The sequence below is a fragment of the Platalea leucorodia genome (assembly GCF_965183815.1).
Source record: "Platalea leucorodia genome assembly, chromosome: 19".
NCBI classification, from domain to species: domain Eukaryota; kingdom Metazoa; phylum Chordata; class Aves; order Pelecaniformes; family Threskiornithidae; genus Platalea; species Platalea leucorodia.
In genome coordinates, this window is record NC_138841.1 from 2,676,722 (window position 1) to 2,698,559 (window position 21,838).

The 21,838-nt window shown below is 42.8% G+C and overlaps 1 protein-coding gene across 1 annotated transcript in view; it reads left to right on the forward strand.

Moving 5' to 3' along the window:
• The window catches only part of SRGAP2 (SLIT-ROBO Rho GTPase activating protein 2), a 108,911-nt gene that overhangs the window by 45,638 nt on the left and 41,435 nt on the right, over nucleotides 1–21,838 (forward strand). The window contains exons 3-6 of the mRNA XM_082330178.1: nucleotides 945–1,107; nucleotides 15,595–15,657; nucleotides 19,351–19,566; nucleotides 20,476–20,604. Of these exons, the coding sequence (XP_082186304.1) occupies nucleotides 945–1,107; nucleotides 15,595–15,657; nucleotides 19,351–19,566; nucleotides 20,476–20,604 (571 nt within the window). The remainder of the gene's footprint in view (nucleotides 1–944; nucleotides 1,108–15,594; nucleotides 15,658–19,350; nucleotides 19,567–20,475; nucleotides 20,605–21,838) is intronic.

The following is a 21,838-nucleotide window of genomic DNA, read 5'->3' on the forward strand; positions in this document are numbered from 1 at the left end:
ATGATGTAGTTAAGACTACACCTCGATCTGCCAGTTCCAAACACAGCTGCAGGGCTGCTGGAGGACCATGCAAAATCACTGCTAATGTCCTTGCTTTCATCTAGTATGCAATGGTACCTTAAGAAATGACTTACTCCTTTCAGTAGATGAAATGAACCTCAGTTAATTTGGATCAACATTTCATCTCCCCTTTTGCCCTTTGTATTGCTTATTTGCAGGGTGCAGAGTGAATAAGGTGGAGAAAGTTCAAAGATGAGAAAATAAAGCTTGATGTATGAATGTTAGAATCACAGAATCATTTAGGTTGGAAAAGACCTTTAAGATCATCAAGTCCAACTGTTAACCCGGCACTGCCAAGTCCACCACTAACCCATGGCCCTAAGCACCACATCTCCCCGGCTTTTAATGAATGTTGCTTTCTCTTTTGCTCAGGACAGATATAGATCCTTGCACATACTTGTTTTTGTACATGAAACATAACATTTTGTTTCCTATGCAGATGCTATTTAGCTAACTGGATGCTTGAAATCGTTTTATTGTGGTTAAGTCACAAATGCCTGAGACAGCACTGTGAAACCTATTGTCAGACACTGGAGCCATCGCTCTCCCTCAGGCACTGTAATTTATGCACAAAATCTTGGATTCAAAAGAAAAAATTAGAGCCTACATTTGGCATACTGTAGCTTGCATTTGCCTGATCTGTTTGTTGGGGGACAAAAGCCCGTGGCCATCTGAATGTAGTCATGTGTAACCGAGGGCGTATTTTCTGTACGCGCAATGGCCATTTTATAGCCTTCCTCTGCTCTCCTCTCCCTCCGCAAATCCATACGTCCCGTAGCTGGGTTTCTAGTGTTTATAAATATAGAACATCATGAACAGAATCACTTTGTCCACTTCAGGTGAAGTCCTATCCATTTCTTGTTTCTGTTTTGTGTCCTTTATAGGAAGGATCAGAATGTGCTATCGCCCGTCAATTGCTGGAATCTCCTGCTAAATCAAGTGAAGCGGGAGAGCAGGGATCACACCACCCTAAGTGACATCTATCTCAACAACATCATCCCGCGCTTTGTCCAGGTCAGCGAAGATTCGGGGCGCCTGTTCAAGAAGGTAATTGAGTGCTACAACGCACGTATTTTTGTTTGGCCCTTCTGAAATAAAAGTTTTAGCTATTACTTCTGGTGGATTGATGTATTGTTGACTGTGCCTAACACATGGGGCTTTTTTCCTCTTTGTGGATAACTGTGCTTGACTTACCTTTGATTTCTTTAGTAATTTTCTTCTTCTAGTATTTTAGGATTTTCCCAAAAGTGGTCAGTTGCGATTTGTTGGTCTAAATTCAGGCCATGTTTTTTCCTCTTAACCTGCTGACAGTTTTGTCTGCATTTTGAAACTTTTATTAAATAAGGAGAAACCCTCCAGATCTTCAACTCTGAATATAATCAAGAACAACTCTCTAAAGACAAATTTATATCTGCCACGGAGGAGAAACTACTGTTAAAAGAAAAATTAGGGAGAACTCCTACCATGCTAGATAATAAAAGGATGTATCGTCCCTTTTCTGGATAAAAGGAGAAAATGCAGCTGAGGTCTCTTCCGTTAGCCTTGTCCCCTTTCTCTTCCCTTGATTTCCACCTGGGAAAAAAGGTGGGACAGTGTGGGAGGGGATTTTTCTATTAAGAATCTGTTCTTCCAGTTGAAGAAAGACAATATGGAAGCTTTGAACCTCCTATTAAACAGTAATGCCTAGTCTCTTCAGAGATTTGTCAATCGCTGTAACATCTGCTAGTTAACATGTTAAAACCATTGCAATTCTAACTTTGAAAGCAATTTCTCTTCCCCCACTCCCCACCCCCTTACAATGTGTCATGATCTTGGAGAGTTATTGCCACTATTGCAAGGCCTGGAGACGGGGCTGGCAGATGGACTCGAGCTTTCTAAAGAATACTTTTGTGGAGACTCGTCCTAAATCGCACTGCCTCTGAGCGAGAAATGGAAGAGGAACACTTCTGATAAAAACACTCCTAGCCTACTTTCATGTCTGTCTTTTTGCCTCTAGTGGTGTCAGTTTTTATATTAAAAGAGAGTCTTGTGAGTAGTGTGTGACTTTAAAATTAAAATCTGTTTAGGTGCAGTCTTGGCTGTAATTGGAGGCCTCACTGGCTTTTCACTCTGGTCTTGACAGTCTTTTGAAATGTCTTGAGGAAAGGGCGCTCAGATATTTCCTAACATCTCTATATTGCTTTAACTGATAAGGGAGTCTATATAATGCAGTCTGTTTAGACTGCTATAAAATGAACAAAGCTCAATATTGTGTGTGATATTTTATGTCAAGATGCACTTGAAGGAGCAGCGTCTTGTGTGGAGAGCAGGATGCATTTGCTCTTTTACAGCAGATATTTGTGTGTGTTGGCAACTGATTTCTATAGGAGAATGAAAATAAACTCAAGTGCACTGTTGTGTTCCTTGTCCTCTGCATATTTCTTGAGTTTTTAATGGATAGCAATGGAGTATGAAAAAAATATTCAAGTGACACATTCTGTTTCTCGTTTACTTCTTTTTTTGAGACATTGCCCAAGCAGAGGAGGAACCTTCTCTTTTTCAAGTAATGTCACACTAGGGCCTTTTTGACCTTTTAAAACTTTCTGGTAATTACATTATGGTTGATTAGATACTTACATGGGATTATTGAATGGCAGTTACTCTTCAATTCCTCTAATCCTTCCAAAGGATAAGTAATCTCCCCACTGAATTTCAACAAGGGCTGTGCTTGAGGAAGGTGCCTGAGAAAATGCCTTGGCAAAGTAGTACATGGAAATTGATACTATCCCAGTTTGGCTGGAAGCTGGCATCTTAATTTTCAGCCCCTTGTATAAGCATGGTTTTGCCCTGTTTTATTTCGTTTTGGGCAGTCGGACTTGAATAAAAACAAACAAATAACCAACCACCAACAAAATACCCCTCTGGTTTCTTTCTCACAGACCAAACACAAACTCCATTTGTGCAAATGGACAAAAACAAAACCAAACTCCATTAATGGGCGCAAACAAAAGGCACTTGTTACTAAATTCCAGCTACTTGTTGTCTGACTGTTTGCCAGGCACACCAAATTGGCTGAAGGCCAAAACAGGTATTAGGTGAATACTCCACTTGTGCTGGGTGGTTAAAAACATAAATTGCATCCTGTCTTATCTAGAGTGTCACAGAGTTGAATAAGATAGCAGCTGATAAATAGAGAAATTTGGCTGAACTTGGATCTGCCGCTACTTGTGCTTTTTCACTAGAATCTCTTCCCTTCCTGAGGCACAAGAAGCAACGTGAATTGGTACAAAAGCTACTGTAGGCTAGAAAACAGATGTGGTGTGTGGTTAAAATATTGCGAATCAGCTTTGTATTCCATGGATTTAAAAAAATGCTCTCTCTTTGTAAAGCCCCTATGTAGCATGCTTGTAGCACTCAGTATATCCCAGGAGCGATGCAGACGATCTTCAGAGTATCTCTGGACCATAGGCAGACAGCTGGTACCTTCTCCTGGATGAAAAACCAGGGACAAGTGGATGCAGTCCCTTATCCAGGGTTGCTCAGCAAGTCGCTGGCAAAGCCAGGATGCTTTTTCTGCTCAGTATCTGTAGGAATTGAAGGGGAATAATTAGGTGACTCAGCAAGATATTTAGGAGTGGCATATATTTTTGTGCCTCTAACCGGAAGTTAAAACCATGCCAGCCCAAAGGGAAATTAGTCATATTGATGAGAAAATCTAAAAGAACATTATCCTCCCTCTTCCCTTAGCTTCTCCCATCCTTTTTTAAACTTTTGAGACATCCTTTCCCATTTTTTAATGGAGAAGATCTGCCATAGTATGTGACAGCTCAGCAAACTGAGCCCTTTTTAAGAGTCTTGAGACATGTAGTTTATACAGGAGCTACACGGAAAATAATGCAACTGTGCCACGCTGCCAAACTTCCCATGAAGCTGTGGAAGGCAAATTCGGGGGTCCCAATCAAAACCCAGGTGTGAAGGAGCTCTGAGTGGCATAGCTGAATTAGTGTGGTGCTACATCTCAGCAAATTTTTGTAGCTTCTCCGCAGATCTAATTAGCCAGGCTATGTCAGTGAGATAACTGGCTGTTTTACTTCTGAGACCCGACTTTCCTGCCTCTCCTGTGCCGAGTGGTCATTCCGGCTCATTCCCTGCTTCTACACGGTCTCTGTCTGGTCTAACGCGTGCAGTATAGTCAAGCTAAAATGCACTGCAGTTGAATGAAATGCAGCCTGCAGGAGGAAGAGCCTTAGCTGTGATGCTGTTAGGGCACTCAGGTCTGGCTTAACGCGAGAGCTTCATTTTTACTGTTTTCCAGGGGAGATTGTAGCTGCTGGAATTGTGCTGCCAATCTTGCTGCTGGTTTGGGAGCTCTCTGTCCGTGTCTCATGCTACACAGGGAATCCGTGTTAAAAACAAGGACGCTTTATTATTTGAAAGTCTGAGGAACACTATTTTTTACACTTCTGTTTGAAAAATAGCATCTAAAAAGAGTTATATGTGTGTCTGACTGATTTCAGGTGCTCTAGCAACTTACATTTAGGAACTACTCCCTGGGTGGTAAATAATGCTATGAAATATGGAGAGGATAGCGATACAGAGATCCTCATCTGCTGAGGGCAGTTGAAAGAAAATCCTGAGGCATGAGATCCTTTTCTTGGGCCATTTATAATTTAGGGCTTTCTCGAATCAGTGCTTTGTATCATGCTGGGATTGAGCAGGTGAGCTAAGCAGGACAGACAGGGTAAAAAGGATGTACTTAAGATCCCTTTTGTTGCTAAACTCTTGCGTTGCTGTATCTTGTGCTGTCTGAAGTGGTGAGCTTTTTCAGACGAGAGAGATCTAAGCACAGCGTGCAGCCGTAATCCAGCCTCAAGGCTGCAAAGGGCCTGGAGGGGTGTGATAAGGTCTGCGCTGGGAAGGAAACACATCCCAAGGGCAGCGGAGGCGCGGAGGGAAGCGGGTGGGAGCTGGCCGTGTTGCAGCCGGAGCAGCACGGAGCCCGAGGTGGGCAAACCAGGTCGGTCTCCGTCTGGAAGAGCATCAGTAGTGGTGGAAAGGTGGGGTTTGTGTCTTCCAGCGGCTGCGGTGGAGAATCCTCAGGCTGAGACAGATTCTCGTGTGCTCACTCTTGCAACCCTTGGACCAGTTACCCGAAGGGCACAGCAGTGCTGACGTTTGAGCTTCGACGCGTCTGTCTTGAAATCAGTGAACTTGTGAAATTCCGGTGGTGGTGCCTGCATTGCACACAGGTTTTCGGAGGTTTTATGTTCGCGGGGTTTGGATTTGCAGTGTCATGGGAAGCCTGCACGGTCTGTGGTTTTGACTCACGCAGTTTTTCTGTTGGTGTCTTATGATGAAGAGATCCCTCTCCAGGGCTGTGTTATGATGTGGAGGGTCTTATTTGTTTGAGTGTTAGATGGAAGCTTGCCAGCCACTTCAAAGGTATCTTTGCTGATAAGAGAAACTGTGTTAGCTGCCAAAGCCAGTGCTGAAGTGGTGCTGGATGTACGGTGTATGTCAGCCCCATTTCTTCCCGCCTCTCGGATGTGTTTACTTCCTCGGTTAGGTCTCCTTGCAAAACTTTTACGTGTCTGGGCGCTGGGCTGTTTGCACCAAACGTGATTTTATATCTTATTGGAAACCTGCAACCGAAGGTGTAGGTATTCTTTGAACACTGTACTCTTTCCATGCCATTTGTTTGGGTTTCTCCTGAGGAAACGCTTTTACGTGTCAGTAAAAGATGTTGTCACTAAGGGGCTTGCTGCTAGGGCAGTCTTGCAAATGAATCCTGTTGGTGTCGGTGGGGATCTGGCGTTTGGCTTCAGCAGCGCTGCTGGCCCCAGGAGCAGTGTCGGTGCAATTCGGCGCTGCTACAAAAGAAAAGGAAGAGGAATGGTGAAATAACTGCTCTCTGAGCAAATAAAACTGGGGGGAAACTGGTGGAATTGTTCTAATAACAAACTGCTACACCTTGGGAAGGAGGTAATATTTTCTTATTTGTCCAACAGTTAATGATTTAGCCCTGGGTTTCGTACAAGGTTGAAGTTTAAAGCCCGTGTGCCACCCGGTGTTGCTATTCTGGTCACCTCTCCCGCTCTTGGAAGACCGTCCTGCTTTGATGTCAGGGCCTCTTCTCGTGCACGCTCCTTCTCATTCCTCCACCTGCTTTTGTAGCGAGCCCTCCTTTGATTTCTTCCTGCTTATCCTCCTTCAGCGTGGCCCTTTTATTTATATATTTATATATATGCATGCAAAATATTCTTCCATTTGAGCTGATTCCCCTTTTGATTTCCCCTTTTCTCCCTTTTCACTCTACCCCCCTGTCACCCTGTTGTTTTCACGTGGCCCTTGGTTTCTCTGCGTGGTACAACCTTTCAGCTTCTGGTATGGGTATCGGGTTTTCTTGCCTACGGATGTATCTTTTTAGTGGGATCCCTTGGTATTATATATACATGCGTAGCCTTTTGAGAAGCAGTCTCTTTAATTTGGTATCTTTAATCACTCTTTCTCTGTTGTCTCTTTGAGATTTCCCTAGAAGCAGACCAATAGCTCTTGTTCAAGTTTAATAGAAAAGAATTACATCTCTTTAAAAGAATGGACTATGGAAGCCTTGGTCACTTTGAGTAGTTTCTGAACAAACTGATTTTTTTTTTTTTTCCAACTTGACAGATTTCTACGTAACAAAATTGGGAAGTAATTGGAAAGCGTTAATAGGCAGAAAGGCAGATTTATTCTGCATATGCCCAAGTTCCTGTGTCCAGAGGGGCCTCAGGACGGGCAGTGGCTGGTACCGGCTGCTTTCTAGCGCTGTGCCTCTAAACAGAGCCAGGTACCGCCTCAGCGTCTGCCTGCCTTGCTGTTAGGTGTCCCTTTCATGCAGCGTTGGTCCTACTGCACTTAAAACCTACATCTTCTGCTCCATTTTTAACTTGGGGCTCCTTGCAGCAGCGTTAACTGGGAGGCTCGCTGGAGATGCTCGGAGCAGTAACCCTGTCCTGCCCTGCTTTCGGGCTTCTTCAGGTAGCCGTGTCCTCTCGGTGTAGAGTAGTGGGGACAGGGAAGGGTGGTTGCCCTACGGATCTTGCTTTGAGAGCGTAGCATTCCTTCACACTATTGTATCAAGGTCAGTTGTGATATTTATGGGGAGAAAACCCTGTAAGGAATGAAGAAAACAAAACTGAGGATTTGAAATTTGCTTCCTGTTTAATACCTTTGATTGTGGAAAAAAACAGTTTATCTACTAGTACACTGCGCAGTGTTTGATGTAAAATGAAAAATCCACAATGAGTCGGTGAGAAGCCTTGCAGTAATCAAGGAAGAAGAATTATGAATTCTCTTAAGGGGTCTGTGCTTAAGATGACCTACTTTACAGCTGCAGTACGTCTCATTGCTGCATTGGTACCAGAATATGAAAAATCTTAAAATACGCCACACGTGGGAAGGCCATGCACATGAAGGAAATGCACTGGCCAAAATGCTGGGCATTTGTAAAAATATTTCTCCATAACAGTATAAGCACATAAATATACAAATGCCATAAGTAAAACTGTCACTGAGGTGCAGAGTTGGTGAGTACGTGCTATATCCCTGCTCTCACGCTTGCGTCCTTACCCACTGCGCCCTCCTCTGCCTTAGGAGCCTTAGGAAATAGTAATGTTGAGTTCTTACTGTTTTGCCGAAAGTTAAACACCACAGAGGCCTGTTGTGAGATGATACTTTTTGATTTCTCATTGGGGAAATGAAATCTCCCCGTTTTCCTACCTGCTTATTTTTAGAACAAGTGGAAATGGGGGGAGAGGGAGTGAAATAATTTGTGTGGTGCTCTTATCTGAGTTAGCAGTACATAAATCTGCTTCTGAGTCAGGGATTTGATTCCCCCACCTGTAATTGGAGTGGATGGTTTCTGTTACGCTGCTAACACTTTGTACCCGGTCAGATATAATGATGCGATCAGAGCCTATTGCCCAGGGTGATGGACTGAACACCAAAGGCTACAGCTGGAGTAATTTTACTACATATGTTACAGGCTACAAATGTCACTTCTGCATATAGATTGGGCAAGGAATAGGATGCATTTGGCCCTTTTTAATGTGTGAAAGTAGTCCATTGTTATTGCCTTTTGCTTCTAATTTCCTGTATGCTTTTGTTATCTTTCACTGCACCAGTATGCTCGCCTCTCTTTATTTTGCTGCCGTGTGAATTCAGGTCAGCCAGGAACAAGGTAACAGCACTTTACGCTCCAGGTCATTCATCTGATCCATCGGATCCCTCCAGTCAGTTTTTCCTAGAGATAAATCGCAGCTCTTTGAAAGAGGGTATTGGGGGAAGTCGGTTAGCACAAAGCTGTCGTGCAGAGCATTAAAACTGTGAGCAGAATGACAGAACATTACTTCCAATATTTTACAGGACTTCACCACTTGCTGGTAGGTCTTGCCACCTTCTGAAGCCCGTTTCACATGCGGCTCAGTCAATGAGGGCAAATGTAGGTGGCTTCACAACAAGAATGAATGCTCTCAGCCATAAAATTGCTTGGTTTGTTGGGATTGAGTGCCTGAAGCCTGAGGTTCAATAGGATCAGCACAGAATTCAGCCAAAAAAAAGGAGAAAAAGGGGGTGGGGGTTGTTCGGAAGCAAGCCTTTCAGCCCGGAGTATGGGAGGCCGCGGTGTGACGTGGTTTCATGTAGGAATGGCTTTTCAGAGTACAGTATTCCGCTGTAATAAGGAAAATTCCTTATTACTGACATAGTGGTGAAACAAATCACTAGTGAAATGGTGGAGAAAACTAGATAATACAACTGTAATTTCAATATGACTGACCAATGCATAATGGATCATTAGACTGGAAACTGATGATCTATCACCCAAAATATGCATGTATATTGTATGACATAGATTTTGTTTCCTAGCTTCTCTTTAAATTCTGGAGAGTTTGAAGCTTTAGAAGAAAGTTTACAGAATTCCTGTTCTGTAGAGCCATGTGATAACGGCCGAGCACTTTATCCATGAAAGTTGTGGGAGAAACTCGCCTAAAACTTGCGCAGGCTTCAGGTGCAGGTTGCAGGCTGCCTGGAGAGCACGGCCTTGCAAAATAAGGGGTACGTTTGCAACAAATGGATTGGACTGATGGTGATGATGGAGTACCTCTGTACAGTGAAGCTAGTTGATTGTTTAGATGAGAACATAACTCATATTTGCTACTGCATGCAAATGAATTAAAGGCAGACCTCATTTAAAAAAAAAAAAATCAAGAATCTACCTACGAAGAATGCTTAACTTTAATTGGCAAATTCTATTTAAGTGCTACATGTATGGTCTTGGAAAATTTTACCTGGCAAGCCTTCTCTTTAACAAATTTTGTAAGTAGATGTTAACTAATGCATAATAAATACCCTGTATTGTAACCTTGATTTTAGACAGGAATAAAAAGGATCTTGTGCTTCTGCAAATTTCCTCACTGGTCTCAGCAAGAACTCAATCCACTTGCCTCCCAGCTCCCACTGTTGATTCAAAAAACATTAGAACGTTTAATGTTTGTTTTCCACCTATGTATATTTAATTATTCCTTTCTAAAAGAGGTAGAGAAGTGGTCTTGTTAGAGAGCCGTTTTCAGAATCGGCAGGTTTGGGTTCCAGTCCAGCCCCGTCACTGGCTGACATAATTGTAGGCAATGTGTTAGGTAAAATCTGTTATCTCAGTGTGTTACGCATTCGCTCACCAATGGTTTCCGAGTGCTTCCTTGCTGTTGTTGAGTTTATACAGAAAGCATCTCGTGAACTTCACGGTATGTTTGTTTTCAAGCCGTACCATCTTTCTATCAGATTTGGAACTACGTTACTGAGGCTTGAGATCCGGGGCATAAAATGTTGACAGCATTCCTTAGCTCTCATATTTATTATCCCCCCTAAATATTTTGAAGCTGAAGTCGTTAATGTTTGGTGGAATGCGGAACAGCCAAGCGAGTGCTGCAGTAGATCCCAAAAACATCTTGATTAAATTAGAGGGGAGGTGGAGGGGAGGAGGGCTGGAACAAAGAGGCCGTTGAGAAGCTGGCATGGCGTGCTGGGAATTTATGTTCCAGCGAGGGGTGGCAGCAACCTACAGCTCTGCACATGGTGCATATACACCCCGTTGTAACAAAGGAGTATGTGTGCATGTGTGAGCGTGTATGTATATGCATGTGCACGCACGCACGCTTAGGGCAGCTTCTTTTGCTTTCTTGTTTTGGGCTGAAGAAAAGGCTTGAGAAAGGCAGCTTGCAAGAGAAATATTGAGGTTGCAAGTTAGCACTCCAGGGCAATAGTTGCTGTTGTCACCTTGCTGAAATAACTTTCTTGTTCTCTTGGGTGCTGTTGATAATTTTCCTGGGTTGCAGGGAAAAGGAAGCCTGTGTTTATCACCGATGAGCACGTAGCTTTGCAGCGGCGCAGGTGAGGCGGTGCTGGCGCCCTGCTCTCCCCCTCCCCAGCCTCAGGCGCGCGGGGGGCTCCCGTGCTGTGCCATCTTCCAGGAGCACTAATGAGCGTATCGAACTGGGGAATCTCCCAGATCAAGAGGACAAGTGTTTAGCCCTGATGGGATAAGAAGGAGACAAGGTCTGTGGGGACACCCCCTCCCCACATGCACACAGTTTATTACTGGAGCCAATTAGATAAGATGTTGTTGCACAAGGCCTTCCTCAGGCTTTTTAAGGGATGTACAGATAGACTCTAGTTGCAGGTACAGCCAGGAAGAGATAATAAAATTTATCAGATTTTCTTTAGCTTTTATTTATTGTTTTTTCCTGGAAGATTGTTTATAAAATGAATCATTCTAAACTCTGTCTGCCTTTGAAAAACATTATATAGAATTTGATGTTGAAATAGAAATTGATACCTGGAGACATTTGCAACTGCGGAGACTATGTTGTTGGTTTTCCTTGGCGTGCATTTTATTTGTAATTCCACGCCACGTTCTAGCACGATCTTGAAATCTCTTGTGCCGGTATGGCAATGGTTAAGATCAGCAGCCTTTAATCTGGACGCACTTTGAACCCTGTGGGACCTCAGAAAAGTTCTCTGTGTGCAGCAGGCCCACTGCCCTCTCCATCACTTGAGCAACAACTTTTTTGCTCATGTCCAAGGCACTTTCCTTTGACTTCCCCAGCTAACCGTTCTGCTTCCTCCAAAGGATTTTCATTTATCAGGGTCAGCCAGCTCAGCTTTTTTCTCCGAAACCTTTTTTTTTTTTTTTTCTTTTGGTAGAATCAATACTGGGAGCAGCATTAAATTAACAGTGTTCATTGCATAGCTCTTGTTTTCATGACACCTGTGATCTACCTTACCTTCATCTTAATGTAAGGTTTTTTCCAGTCCAGTAATCTGGCAGTTTCTTTCTTGAGAGCTCATTTGGAAGCACAAAGAGTTTTGTGTTTTGACAATTTGGCACTTACACGTCTTCTTTTCGTCTTCAACCTGAATACTCATTAAAATATTCATTTTAATCTATTTCGCATAATTGATGCTTCAGCGGTTTGTAGAGTGAATGAGCAATTTGATGCAAGAAATAAGCAAATGGGCTGAAAAGGGCCGGGGAAAGGCAGATGATTGGTCCGGTCCAGGCAGTTTAACCAGCACAGTGAAGCGTGCTGCTGAAAAGCTCCTTCTGTGTGAAAAGTTCAGTGCTCAGGGCATTTAAAACAGACCCGGCCAGTCACTTTCATTAATAGTCTCCAATGTTGAGAAAAAGGCAGTCATAAAATCTTTGCGACCCATATCACTGCAGTGACGAGCAGCAGCTTCAGCTTTTTTTTCTGCTTTCAGAGATGGAAAAAATGTAGATCTTGTTTCTGCAAACTCTCTTGGAGGTTGGGAATCACCAACTTCTTTTCTTTTCTTTAATTTGAAGACTCCTCAGAAAAAGCAGGATGTTCCCCTTGGTCAGCGTTTGTGTCGGACACTTGTTTTTCCAGTAGCCCATCTGGCCACCCGGGAGCAGGTTTAGGAACGTGGGACTGGAAGGTACGAAAACGCGAAGGACCTGACCTTGGGTGCTTCTGCTCGTACGTCCCGTTGCGCTGCCGACAGCGCGATGCCGGGCTGGTCTGGATGGGTCACAATATACATGAATGGTCTATAATAAACATCTATGATCTCAGAAACACAGTAAACTGAGCACTGCTGAACTGGGTGGTATTCAAAAAAGGAGAATTTAAAATTTAATTATATAATCTCTCTCTTTTTGCTTTTTAATTTAGCAGCATGTTTGGTTTTTTCCTCATGGCTTAATGCTATCTTGACTTCTTAGGCAGAAATGCTGGTTTAAGTGTGGGTTTGTCTGCATTACCTCTTTATCTTTTTCTTTTCCTGAACTTTGTAGGCATAAATAATCTTGAACCTATCAAATGTGCTTGACCCAGTAGATATTATATACTTCTAACATGCAGAGCATGAAGGTTCAATCAGGCAAACACTGCCTTAGTAGGCAGTGAATGGGTAAAATCTGTAAACTGAATAAAGCTATTCTTACTACATGTAGCAGCAGATGCATTTGCACTTTCTAATTAGTGGGAAAATGTGGAGAAAACAGTTATTAGATTATGAGTGTTTAAGCCTGTCTGGTTTTTTGTGAATAGAAATGTTAGTGTAGAGAGACAAGATGTCTGCTCTCTTCCTTGGCTTTTCCAGTTACTCACCTGGATGTCTTTTATTAATAAAACCTCAGAAAAAGTGGAATTTTGTTGCTTTATCCCTTTCCTGCACCTCAGAATGATTAGAGCTATGAAGTTAGAGACAGGGGTTTGAAAACATTAAAGATTGTACTGCAAGGGCTAAGACTGCACTTCTGAGATTTCTGTCATTAAATACTAGCAACCGTTGGGATTTTTTCCGGTTAAACATTTTATAGGAGCAAAGCTGTTGGAGCTGGCTGGCTCCCGTGCAGCCCAAGCAGAGACATGGCTAGGGAATGTCACTTGGAGGTGGATCCGTCCTTGCCCTCTGAATAGCGTGTGCGGTTGGGTTTTTTGGTTTTGACAAGGTAACAAATCCCGGCGTGTCTGTCTGCTCCCGTCTCTCCGTCCGTTGGGGGAGATGCTACAAGGAAAACCTTGGGGATAGACCTCACCCCCATAGCTTCTCCTGCTTCTCCTGCCGGTACGATTCCTTCCCTTCCACCAGACTGAGAGAAACATTATCTCCGAGGGCTGACAAAGGCGGCTCTGTTTTATACTTCCCACCCCCATTTCCCCCTATTTTGGTACCCAGCTTGCAAGGTTGACTCAAAGCCCTCTTCCTCCTGGTGGGCTGTGCCGCGCTTCACGTAAGAAATAATTACCCGTTATCCTCAAGTTTGGGTTTTTTGAGGGAGCTTTCCCCGTTGATTGTGTTTTTGGCCCAATATATGGCTTTATAAATAGTTGATGATTGATCTCTCCCGTTTCCCCTCTTCTTCCTTTTTTTTCACCTTAAAGGGTGCATTGTATAATGCTCTGAACCCAGCAGCCCTGGTATTTTTATAATATGTGGCAAACTCGGCTGCTTGCTACAAGGCAGGGATGATAACCAGCTCCCCGACAGAATGGATATGGATTTTCCTGGAATTTCAAAGGGACGATCAGGTGTGATAATGTGCACCTCAGAACAGGGTTGAAGCAGTAAGCTAAAATCGTTTCAGCAGCCTGTTCAGGTGAACGGGATAACGGTTGGGACATCACTTCTTGGAGCCTTCAGCGGCAAAGAAGGGGAACATCTGTTTGGGTCTAAGTGTGACATTATTGACTTTAATCTCTCTCAGTAACTGTAGGCTCAAAGATGTAAATTGTATTACAAATACAGAGATTTTTCTTGATCATTTATACTCCTATAGAAAAATGGGATTTGTTAAGGTTTGTGTGCATGGCAGCTGGAGACGGCGAGGCTGGAGCGTGTGGCTGCACCTTTGCTTTGCTTTGCAAGGTGTGTCAGCAAAAGCTGGCTCAGTGTGCTTTTTGATGTGTCTGAATTTCTCAGCTTTTCTCATGGAAGCTCTTCAGAATGCAAACAGTGACAGTTTTAGCATGAAATCCTGTCTCTAATGAAGTGAAGATTAATAGTACCATCGAGCTCATCAAGGAAGTTGCTTCGCCCTCCTTTGCATACAAGCTATATTGCGTGCAGAAACGCCTCTTCAAAGAGGGCTTTGCATACAGAGGTGCCGTCGGTCGGTAATTGTGGATGCGCGTCTTTGGACATTCCGGTGTCCTTATTAGAAAACCAGAAGCTTATCTGTTCCTGTATTTAGCTAAAGCCAAATGTGTGCCAGCACCAGCTCTTCATGCAGTAGCTGAGTCCAGTTGCACACAACATGGAAGTGCTGGCTGCTTGTTACCTAGCAGGGAGTTTAAATAAGCAAATATATTTTTAAAATCTGACACTTGGCTGCAGGCTAGTTTGGGTGTCAGCTGGTTTGGACAACCAGTCATGTCTGTCTGCACCTTTTTTATTTTCACTCTGCTGTTTTAGTGGAAGAAACGAGCTCATGAGTCATATAGCCTTAGGTTTAACTAGGCAGCTCACTAATGCAAGTGTACCCCAGGACAGAATGGTTTGTACTGATATGGTTAAATTGTTTTGTAGTCCTTGTAGTTTAAAAAAAAAAGAAGCCAATTGCTTTGTCTATTGAGGTAAATCCTATATTGATTTAAAATTTGAAGGGAAATGGCAATGTATGTATGTAAAGCCCTGTCAGAGTAATTTTTTTTCCCAGTGCTGATGTGGTGGTTCTTTTTGTGATGAAATACAGAAGGGAAGGAACACTTGCTGGAGGAGGCTAGAGGGTGTAGCAGGCTATTGTGGTATTTGTGGAAGAAGACGTAAACTTTTGGTGAATCTCATGGAGACACAAAGAAGAGATTGTGCATCTAAAAGCATGTACTTTTTTTTTTTTTTTTTTCAACTCTGGCTTTATCATACCAAACTAAAAAACATTGACTTTAACACTGTGCTCAAAAATAGACTGCGGCTCCATATAGTCTTTCAGAAACAGTCAGCACAAACTCTAGTTGGATCAAAGCATCTCCTGCAGTACCAAGAGGCAAAGAGACCTGCCGTGGAGCACATCTCCCTGCTCCTCCAAACTTCTCTGTGACAAACGCTGCTTCTTCAGCGAGCCGTTTCCACTCCAGTATCCAAAAGTATCCAAGAGTGACTGTTGCCCTAGTGAACCCGGGAAATAGATAATAACCTGTGCGCAAGGCTTCGCGAGTGAGAGCTGACTATATTCGTAGTCTTGCTTGATCCTGCTAAAATGGGCAAAAAAGTTTCCAGGCTTGTAATGTTGAAAATCCAAGGTTCTCTGGAAATTTCCCAGTCTCCGTACTGTAAGGCTTTTCCGACAGTGCATATGTAACATTTCAGTTTATTAATACTGTTTGGGCAATTTGACCATAAGTGGCTCTGGGCTGAGCAGTTATTGGATTTGCAAGCATAAATAGCGGTGCTTAATTGAGCCGAAATTATCTGTAGATGCGGGGCATGCTCACTTCCTCCGCCGTTTTACCATCTTCCCCAATTAACTTTCATTTCTCTGTTTTGTTGCAGAGCAAAGAAGTGGGATTGCAGCTCCAGGAAGACTTGATGAAGGTCTTGAATGAACTCTACACGGTAAATCAAACTGACTTCTTGGCATCTTTTCAGGCAGAAGGAAGAAGTGTTTGACTTCTCCCAGCCTGCTGTTACAGCAGAGACTAAGCACCAAGACTGATAAATGTCTGCAGTCTTTGCAGTTTGAGGCAGCTTGTGTTCACCAGTCCATAGAGCACCATAAATCTTACTTTTTCATTCTGTCCTTATATTGTTTCAACTCTGTAAGTGTTGGCTCCACTTCTCAAAGATCTCACCTTAGCGCACACCTGCTACTAGCTGCAGTGTTGGTTTAAAAAGAGTAAGAGAGATTAGAATTATTTCCAAATACGCTAAAAATCTTTGGTTGGTAGTTTTGTCTGGTCTGAGCATACAAAAGGCAGCATACAGCTTCAGCGGGGGGACCCACTGTGTTTATTTGTTCCTCAACTCTTTCAGTAAAACAGCTCCCTTTAGAGTAATAGTCTTCCATCTGTGCTTTTTGCTTCCCAGTATATCCACTGGAGACACCAAGAAAGAGGCATTGCCTCGGGAAGGAGAAGGAATGTGTTCATAAAAGTTCATATGCTGCTTGGGGGTTTTTCTCCTCGTGCAGATGAGTGGAAAAGCCGCCTGTTTGATTAAATTTTTGCTTTCTGCAGCTGTTACTGAGCTAGTTCTTGTTTTAAAAGCAGAACCTACGCACGGTTTTGTTGCTCAAAATGTCTTTTCTTTCGTCCTTCCCTAATGATACATTGGGTCATTACACTGAGGTACACCTTATTTCCTTCATTCTTTCAAAAGATGATCCAGGGATGTTTCTCAAGCCACGGCATATCAATCTTGTGATGAAATTCAGTATTAATATCAATGCTAGAGTATGGCGGGGGTGGTCCCTGAAATTTCCCATATCAACAAAAGGTATAGAAGGGAATTGTTTCATTAGAGCATCGAAGCCAAATATTCAGACTAATCTTTTAGGGAAAAAGGGAGCTGAGGAGTAGGAAAAGGGAATTCATTATGCACCAGAATGGCAGCTGAAGAGGTGAGGCTGTGAATCCAGTTTATGATTTTCCTCCTTTTCTGCGTTAGTGTTTAGCATTACTGAGTCTTTCCTGTGGGCAAAGAGGGTTTGGGTTCCTCGGCAGGAAAGCCAAGCACGAGCAGTATGGTGGAAGCTGGAGGCATTTTGAGGCTGACCTGTGGTTCGATGTATTGTCGCTGTAGTTGTTAGTACAGCCGTGGTTTACAATAGTATGAGCAAACTGTGCTGTGCTCATGTTCCTGAAAGGCAGAGAATTGACTCTGGGTACGAAGGTGGCTTTGTAAACGGAGCAGTGCCTGTCATCAGCGCTGCCTGCTCTAGAAATGTAGTTTTTATTTGAGGGCACAATCTGATTCAACTTTTGAGTCAGGTACTTGGATGGGATCCTAAGGAAGAATATAGAGCTGTCTCTAAACAGACTTTTAGGAACTGAGATGTATTTCTAATCCAAGTTCACATGGCACTTAAGTTGATAAGGTGACTGGTTAGTGGCGTTTACGTAGACATAGGTAATCATTGCTGCATGCCAGGCTCTGACAGATCATTGAGCCAAATCCGGAGTCCTGATAACTGCTCTGTCACTGGAAGGAAGATCTGGAATTCAGCCTTTGATAACCAAAGCTGGGGTATTAACTTTTTTAATGTCAGTGCTAGGAACTTGATATCTATTTATTCATTCCTTCTGCTGTAAAATTTTAAATTGTCCCTTCACCAGAAAATCTATTTTCCTTTGAAAAAGCCACTTCTGCTGATCATATTAAAAGATATTTCTTGCTGAACTCAGTTTAATCACTAGTGGAATTGCTTTCATTGGTGCTTTAAGACGCACTTCCACAAACTAACCTCTTGTTCTGCTGGCTATCTAAAGGATTGGCAGAGTTAATACTTTCAGGCAAAATGCATGTCCATGAAAATGGACAAAGTCTTTAGTTTCCCTACACAGATGAAATCAGAGGCTTGATACTTGCAAGTTTTTGTCCTGTGCAATCCATCCTCGACTGTGCCGGAGCCCTCCGTGGGCACTGGCGGTCAACAGTAACCCCGTCACCAAACATGGGGCAGGCAGAGCTCGTGGTCACCGATGTGGCACTGTCAGCAGCATAAAATCATTAAAATTATGATTTCTTTTTCTGCTCCTCTTGCTTTCTGCCAGTTCCACTTTCAGTGATAGAGCAAAAAAACCTACTTTGCATCTATTATTATAAATGCCTGCTTTATAGTCTAAGCATATGCAGGAGCTGAAAGCGTGTGTGTGTGTGTGTGTAAATTATTCAGAAAGCCTCTCTTTAATACTGGCTGCGTTCATATTCTCTTTCATGTTTAAATACAACGTCTCTTTGTATCGGAGAACCTTTGCTGATCACTGCATAAAGAGAGAGCATGCATCCTACTTATGTAAAATTATGTTATGGTTCAAACTGAGGTGAAATAGGTATAAATGGGTTTTCATCTAAAATAAACCAAATGATTTGCAAGTGGGATCTTTATTAATGCTGGAACGACACTATTGGGGTGTCTATGCAACTTTGCATTGTTTTGGCCCCCTATCAAAATTATATCATCATAATCTTTGCTTTGGTATGTGAATTGAATTGCTTTGCAATTGTGGATAAAAAAGCTAGCTTATATATTATGCCCTTTGGGTTTTTGGTTCTGTTTTCTTAACACAAAGCTAGACATGAATATCCTGTGAAACAAATCGGGGTTTTTTGTGACTTTGGGGGATACTTATCTATACTTACTTATAAAAAATGTGCTATAATAGAAGTTGTCCATATAGTACAGGGTCCAGGTCTCCCTGAGCAAAAGAACCGCACTCTTTTTTATTATATTTTTATTACATAAAGTGAACAGAGGTGCTTTTACATATCAAATTTGATTTAAACAAATCGAACCCGAGTTGCTTTTGCAGCCATTGTGTTCAGGCTATTGATTTGCATACAGTTCCTGGAGACTTGTGGTGTTTAAAGGGCTGATTCATCCAGATGAAAGACTGATAGGCATCCCGTCTGAAACATTACCTGCTGATGAAAAGCTATCATTTTCCAACGTTGGCATTTAATTTTCTTTGAATAGTAAGGAGGCTGGATTTAGTCTGTATCTTTTTTTAGTTTTTATGACTCCTTTATTGGATTGTACAAGAAGGTGCCTGCCAAAGTTAAACAAAGAAGCAGCTGCAAAATAATCCACTTCGATTTCAGATTTCAGATTCATTTCGAGAGCCAGTTTCATTCCTGCATCTTCTGTCATGCTTTTTTGAGATGTGAAATTTCCCTGAGTATTTTGCCAGTTTAGGTGTTTCTAACTCCCAGCTAGCAATCAGACTTTCTGGTCACTGTCCAAATGCCTTTGCTTAGTTAGTATGAGATCTTGCATTTAATATAAACACGAGGGACAGCTATTATGAAGTAGTTATGTTAAAGAAACTTAGAGTATAGGGGAGTGCATTGGCCAAATTAAAAAAAAAAAAAAAAAAAAAAAGTGTTGCAGCTTGTGACTTCTTTCTTAGGATTTTTTCTTCCCTCCTAGCCTTTCCAGGCCTATGTATAACTCTTCTCCCTGAGACCTGGTCATGCAGAGAAAGTAAGGCAAAACACCTGTAAGCCTAGCCTGTTGGTAGGTAAGCCCGCTTCTTCTTCAGCAAATCAAACTGTGGTGCTCTCTGACTTGTGTGTTATCATTTTCTGCAGGTTATGAAAACCTACCATATGTACAACGCTGACAGCATTAGTGCTCAGAGCAAACTGAAAGAGGCAGAGAAGCAGGAAGAAAAGCAGATTGGGAAGTCGGTGAAACAAGAGGACAAGCAGACGCCACGCTCCCCTGACTCAACTTCCAACGTCAAGTTTGAAGAAAAACATGTTCGACGAAGCTCTGTCAAAAAAATAGAGAAAATGAAGGAGAAGGTACTTCCGTAGCACTGCTGCTGCTTGTGTAGGGTGCTTGAGGAGGGGACCTTGGCAGTAGTTCAGCACAGGAGCTGCCGAGTTCCCTCCTTTGTGACATGCAAATGCAAGTCTCCGTTTTTGTACAAGTTTTAAACATTCAGATTTAGGAAAAGCAAAAGCCAGCACCAGGTTTCTTTTAGGACAATGAAATATGCATTTTATATTATCTCAGGTTATACAGGCATGGCCCAGAAAGCTAAAACGAGGTTAGAGTATGAAAGTAACAGCTGCATTCTTGGAAGTCACGGTTAACATTTTTTTCTTGTACAGAGTGCAAGATTTTTGTTTATCATTTCATGCCAGCTTAAGATCTGACCTGTGCTGCAGGGAGACATGCAATCCCACATTGACTTCATGGGCAGAACCAGTCGCCTTAGCAATCGGTCAGTCGGTTAAGTAGTTCAGTGCTAAGATTCAAGCCAATAGAAGGTAAAGAGTTACTTCTGGATTGATTGGCTCTGAAAGGACCAAGTTTAGGTCTAATTTCTGCTAGAAGAGGTAGAGTGCCTGCTGCAGCCCTCAGACTACCTACGGGCTTCTAGCAGCCGCTCTGGTAGTGCTGGAGCTGGGCCATAACCTCATAAACCCACCTTGTTCCTTCATTCTTCCCTTAACCTTCCCCAGTTCACAGTCTGTTTTAAGAGAAGACTTTAAATGCAAAGCTGTGTAGTCTAGTAATGCTTAGAAACATCTAAATAATTAATCTAAATTCTAAGTCTTTGAGTCTTGATAAAACTGGAATCCAAATGAACAAACACTGTGTGAGCAGGGTAAGGTTTGCTCAGTATACTCTGGTGTTACTAAGACTGCTACTACTCCTGCTGCACCTTTTTTTAAAATATATTCTGGTTTTGGTTTTTCTTTTAGCGCCAAGCAAAGTACACAGAAAACAGACTGAAGGCTATTAAGGCAAGAAACGAGTATCTGCTAGCTCTGGAAGCCACCAATGCATCTGTATTCAAGTATTACATTCACGACCTGTCTGATCTCATTGATGTAAGTGCTGCTGCTCGGGTGCCTGCAATGAATATCATTGCCATTAACCCTCACACGTGCCTCTCCTTCTTCAACATCTTACATACCAGCGCAGCTGGTAACCTCTGTACAGCTGTGGAATGATGGTCTTGGATGGGCAGCTTACAGGGTAACAACAGGCGTGATAGTCAGTCATTAAGCTGTTAAGTGAGCTTTTCTTAGATGGCTAACTCTTGGATGGAGTTTGTTGCACAGGTAGAAGCTTGCACAAGAAACCTGGCTATGAAACGTGTAGAAGGAGGAGTTGCTTAGTTAAAATGAAACTCAGCTTCAGTATCACACTGTTGCTTGACATTTTCTATTTACTATTTTAAGCAAACCCGCAAGATTATAACTCAGAAGCACATTTAAAAAAAGGTTAACTGTAGAAGCAGTACACCAGTTGGTAAAAGAAATCAAGGACAGAAGCATTTTCTAAAGCTGCTTTTAACTTGTTCTGAAAAATTCCATATATTCCAAGGCTAATGTTTTCTCTAGCATATTTCACAAGAGGGATGAACCTCCTTGCTTTTTAGACTTTCCTTCTCTGATACCCCGACCCACCAGCTCTGCAGTAACTTCGTGCGCTTCTGGCATTGGGACTGCAGAGCACGTTCAGTCCCGTTCTGAAAGGCGTCGGAGGAGTGTCAGCAGTAATGGAGGTTCCACTGCTTGCCACCCCGCAGTCTGTCTACGCAAAGAAACGAAGAAATAAACTGGCGGTAGAAACCAGTCCCCCCTTTCCTTAGAATGCTCTCTGCAGACCCTGGGTAATGGAGCAGACGGTGGAGGGAGGTTGTTCCCCAGCTGCCTGCAGGCCCTCTGTTCTGCAGCTGAATGATGCCCCCAGTATTCAGGGGGCATCAATTCTACTTTTAGTAAAATGCACAACAGAAAACCCCAAATCTCTCCTCTTTGAAAAGTCAGAAAAGCCAATTAGGAATCCCAAGATTTTTCACAAATCCATAACTACCCACTTCAGCCTGCAGAACTGGAGTACCAAATGCACTGAACGCGGTGTGTCTGGGTCACTGACTGTTGCTTGATATTATTCTGCTTGTCAAGGACAGCCCGCTGCTGTCACTATTAGAAACACTCAACTGCAAAGCCTGAAGGGAACTTTCTTTGTAGGAAGGGGGAGTAATGAGCAGAAGTGTCTCTAGACACAGGCAATAAAGAGCACTCAGATCACTATTAATTAGTCAGCTATTACAAT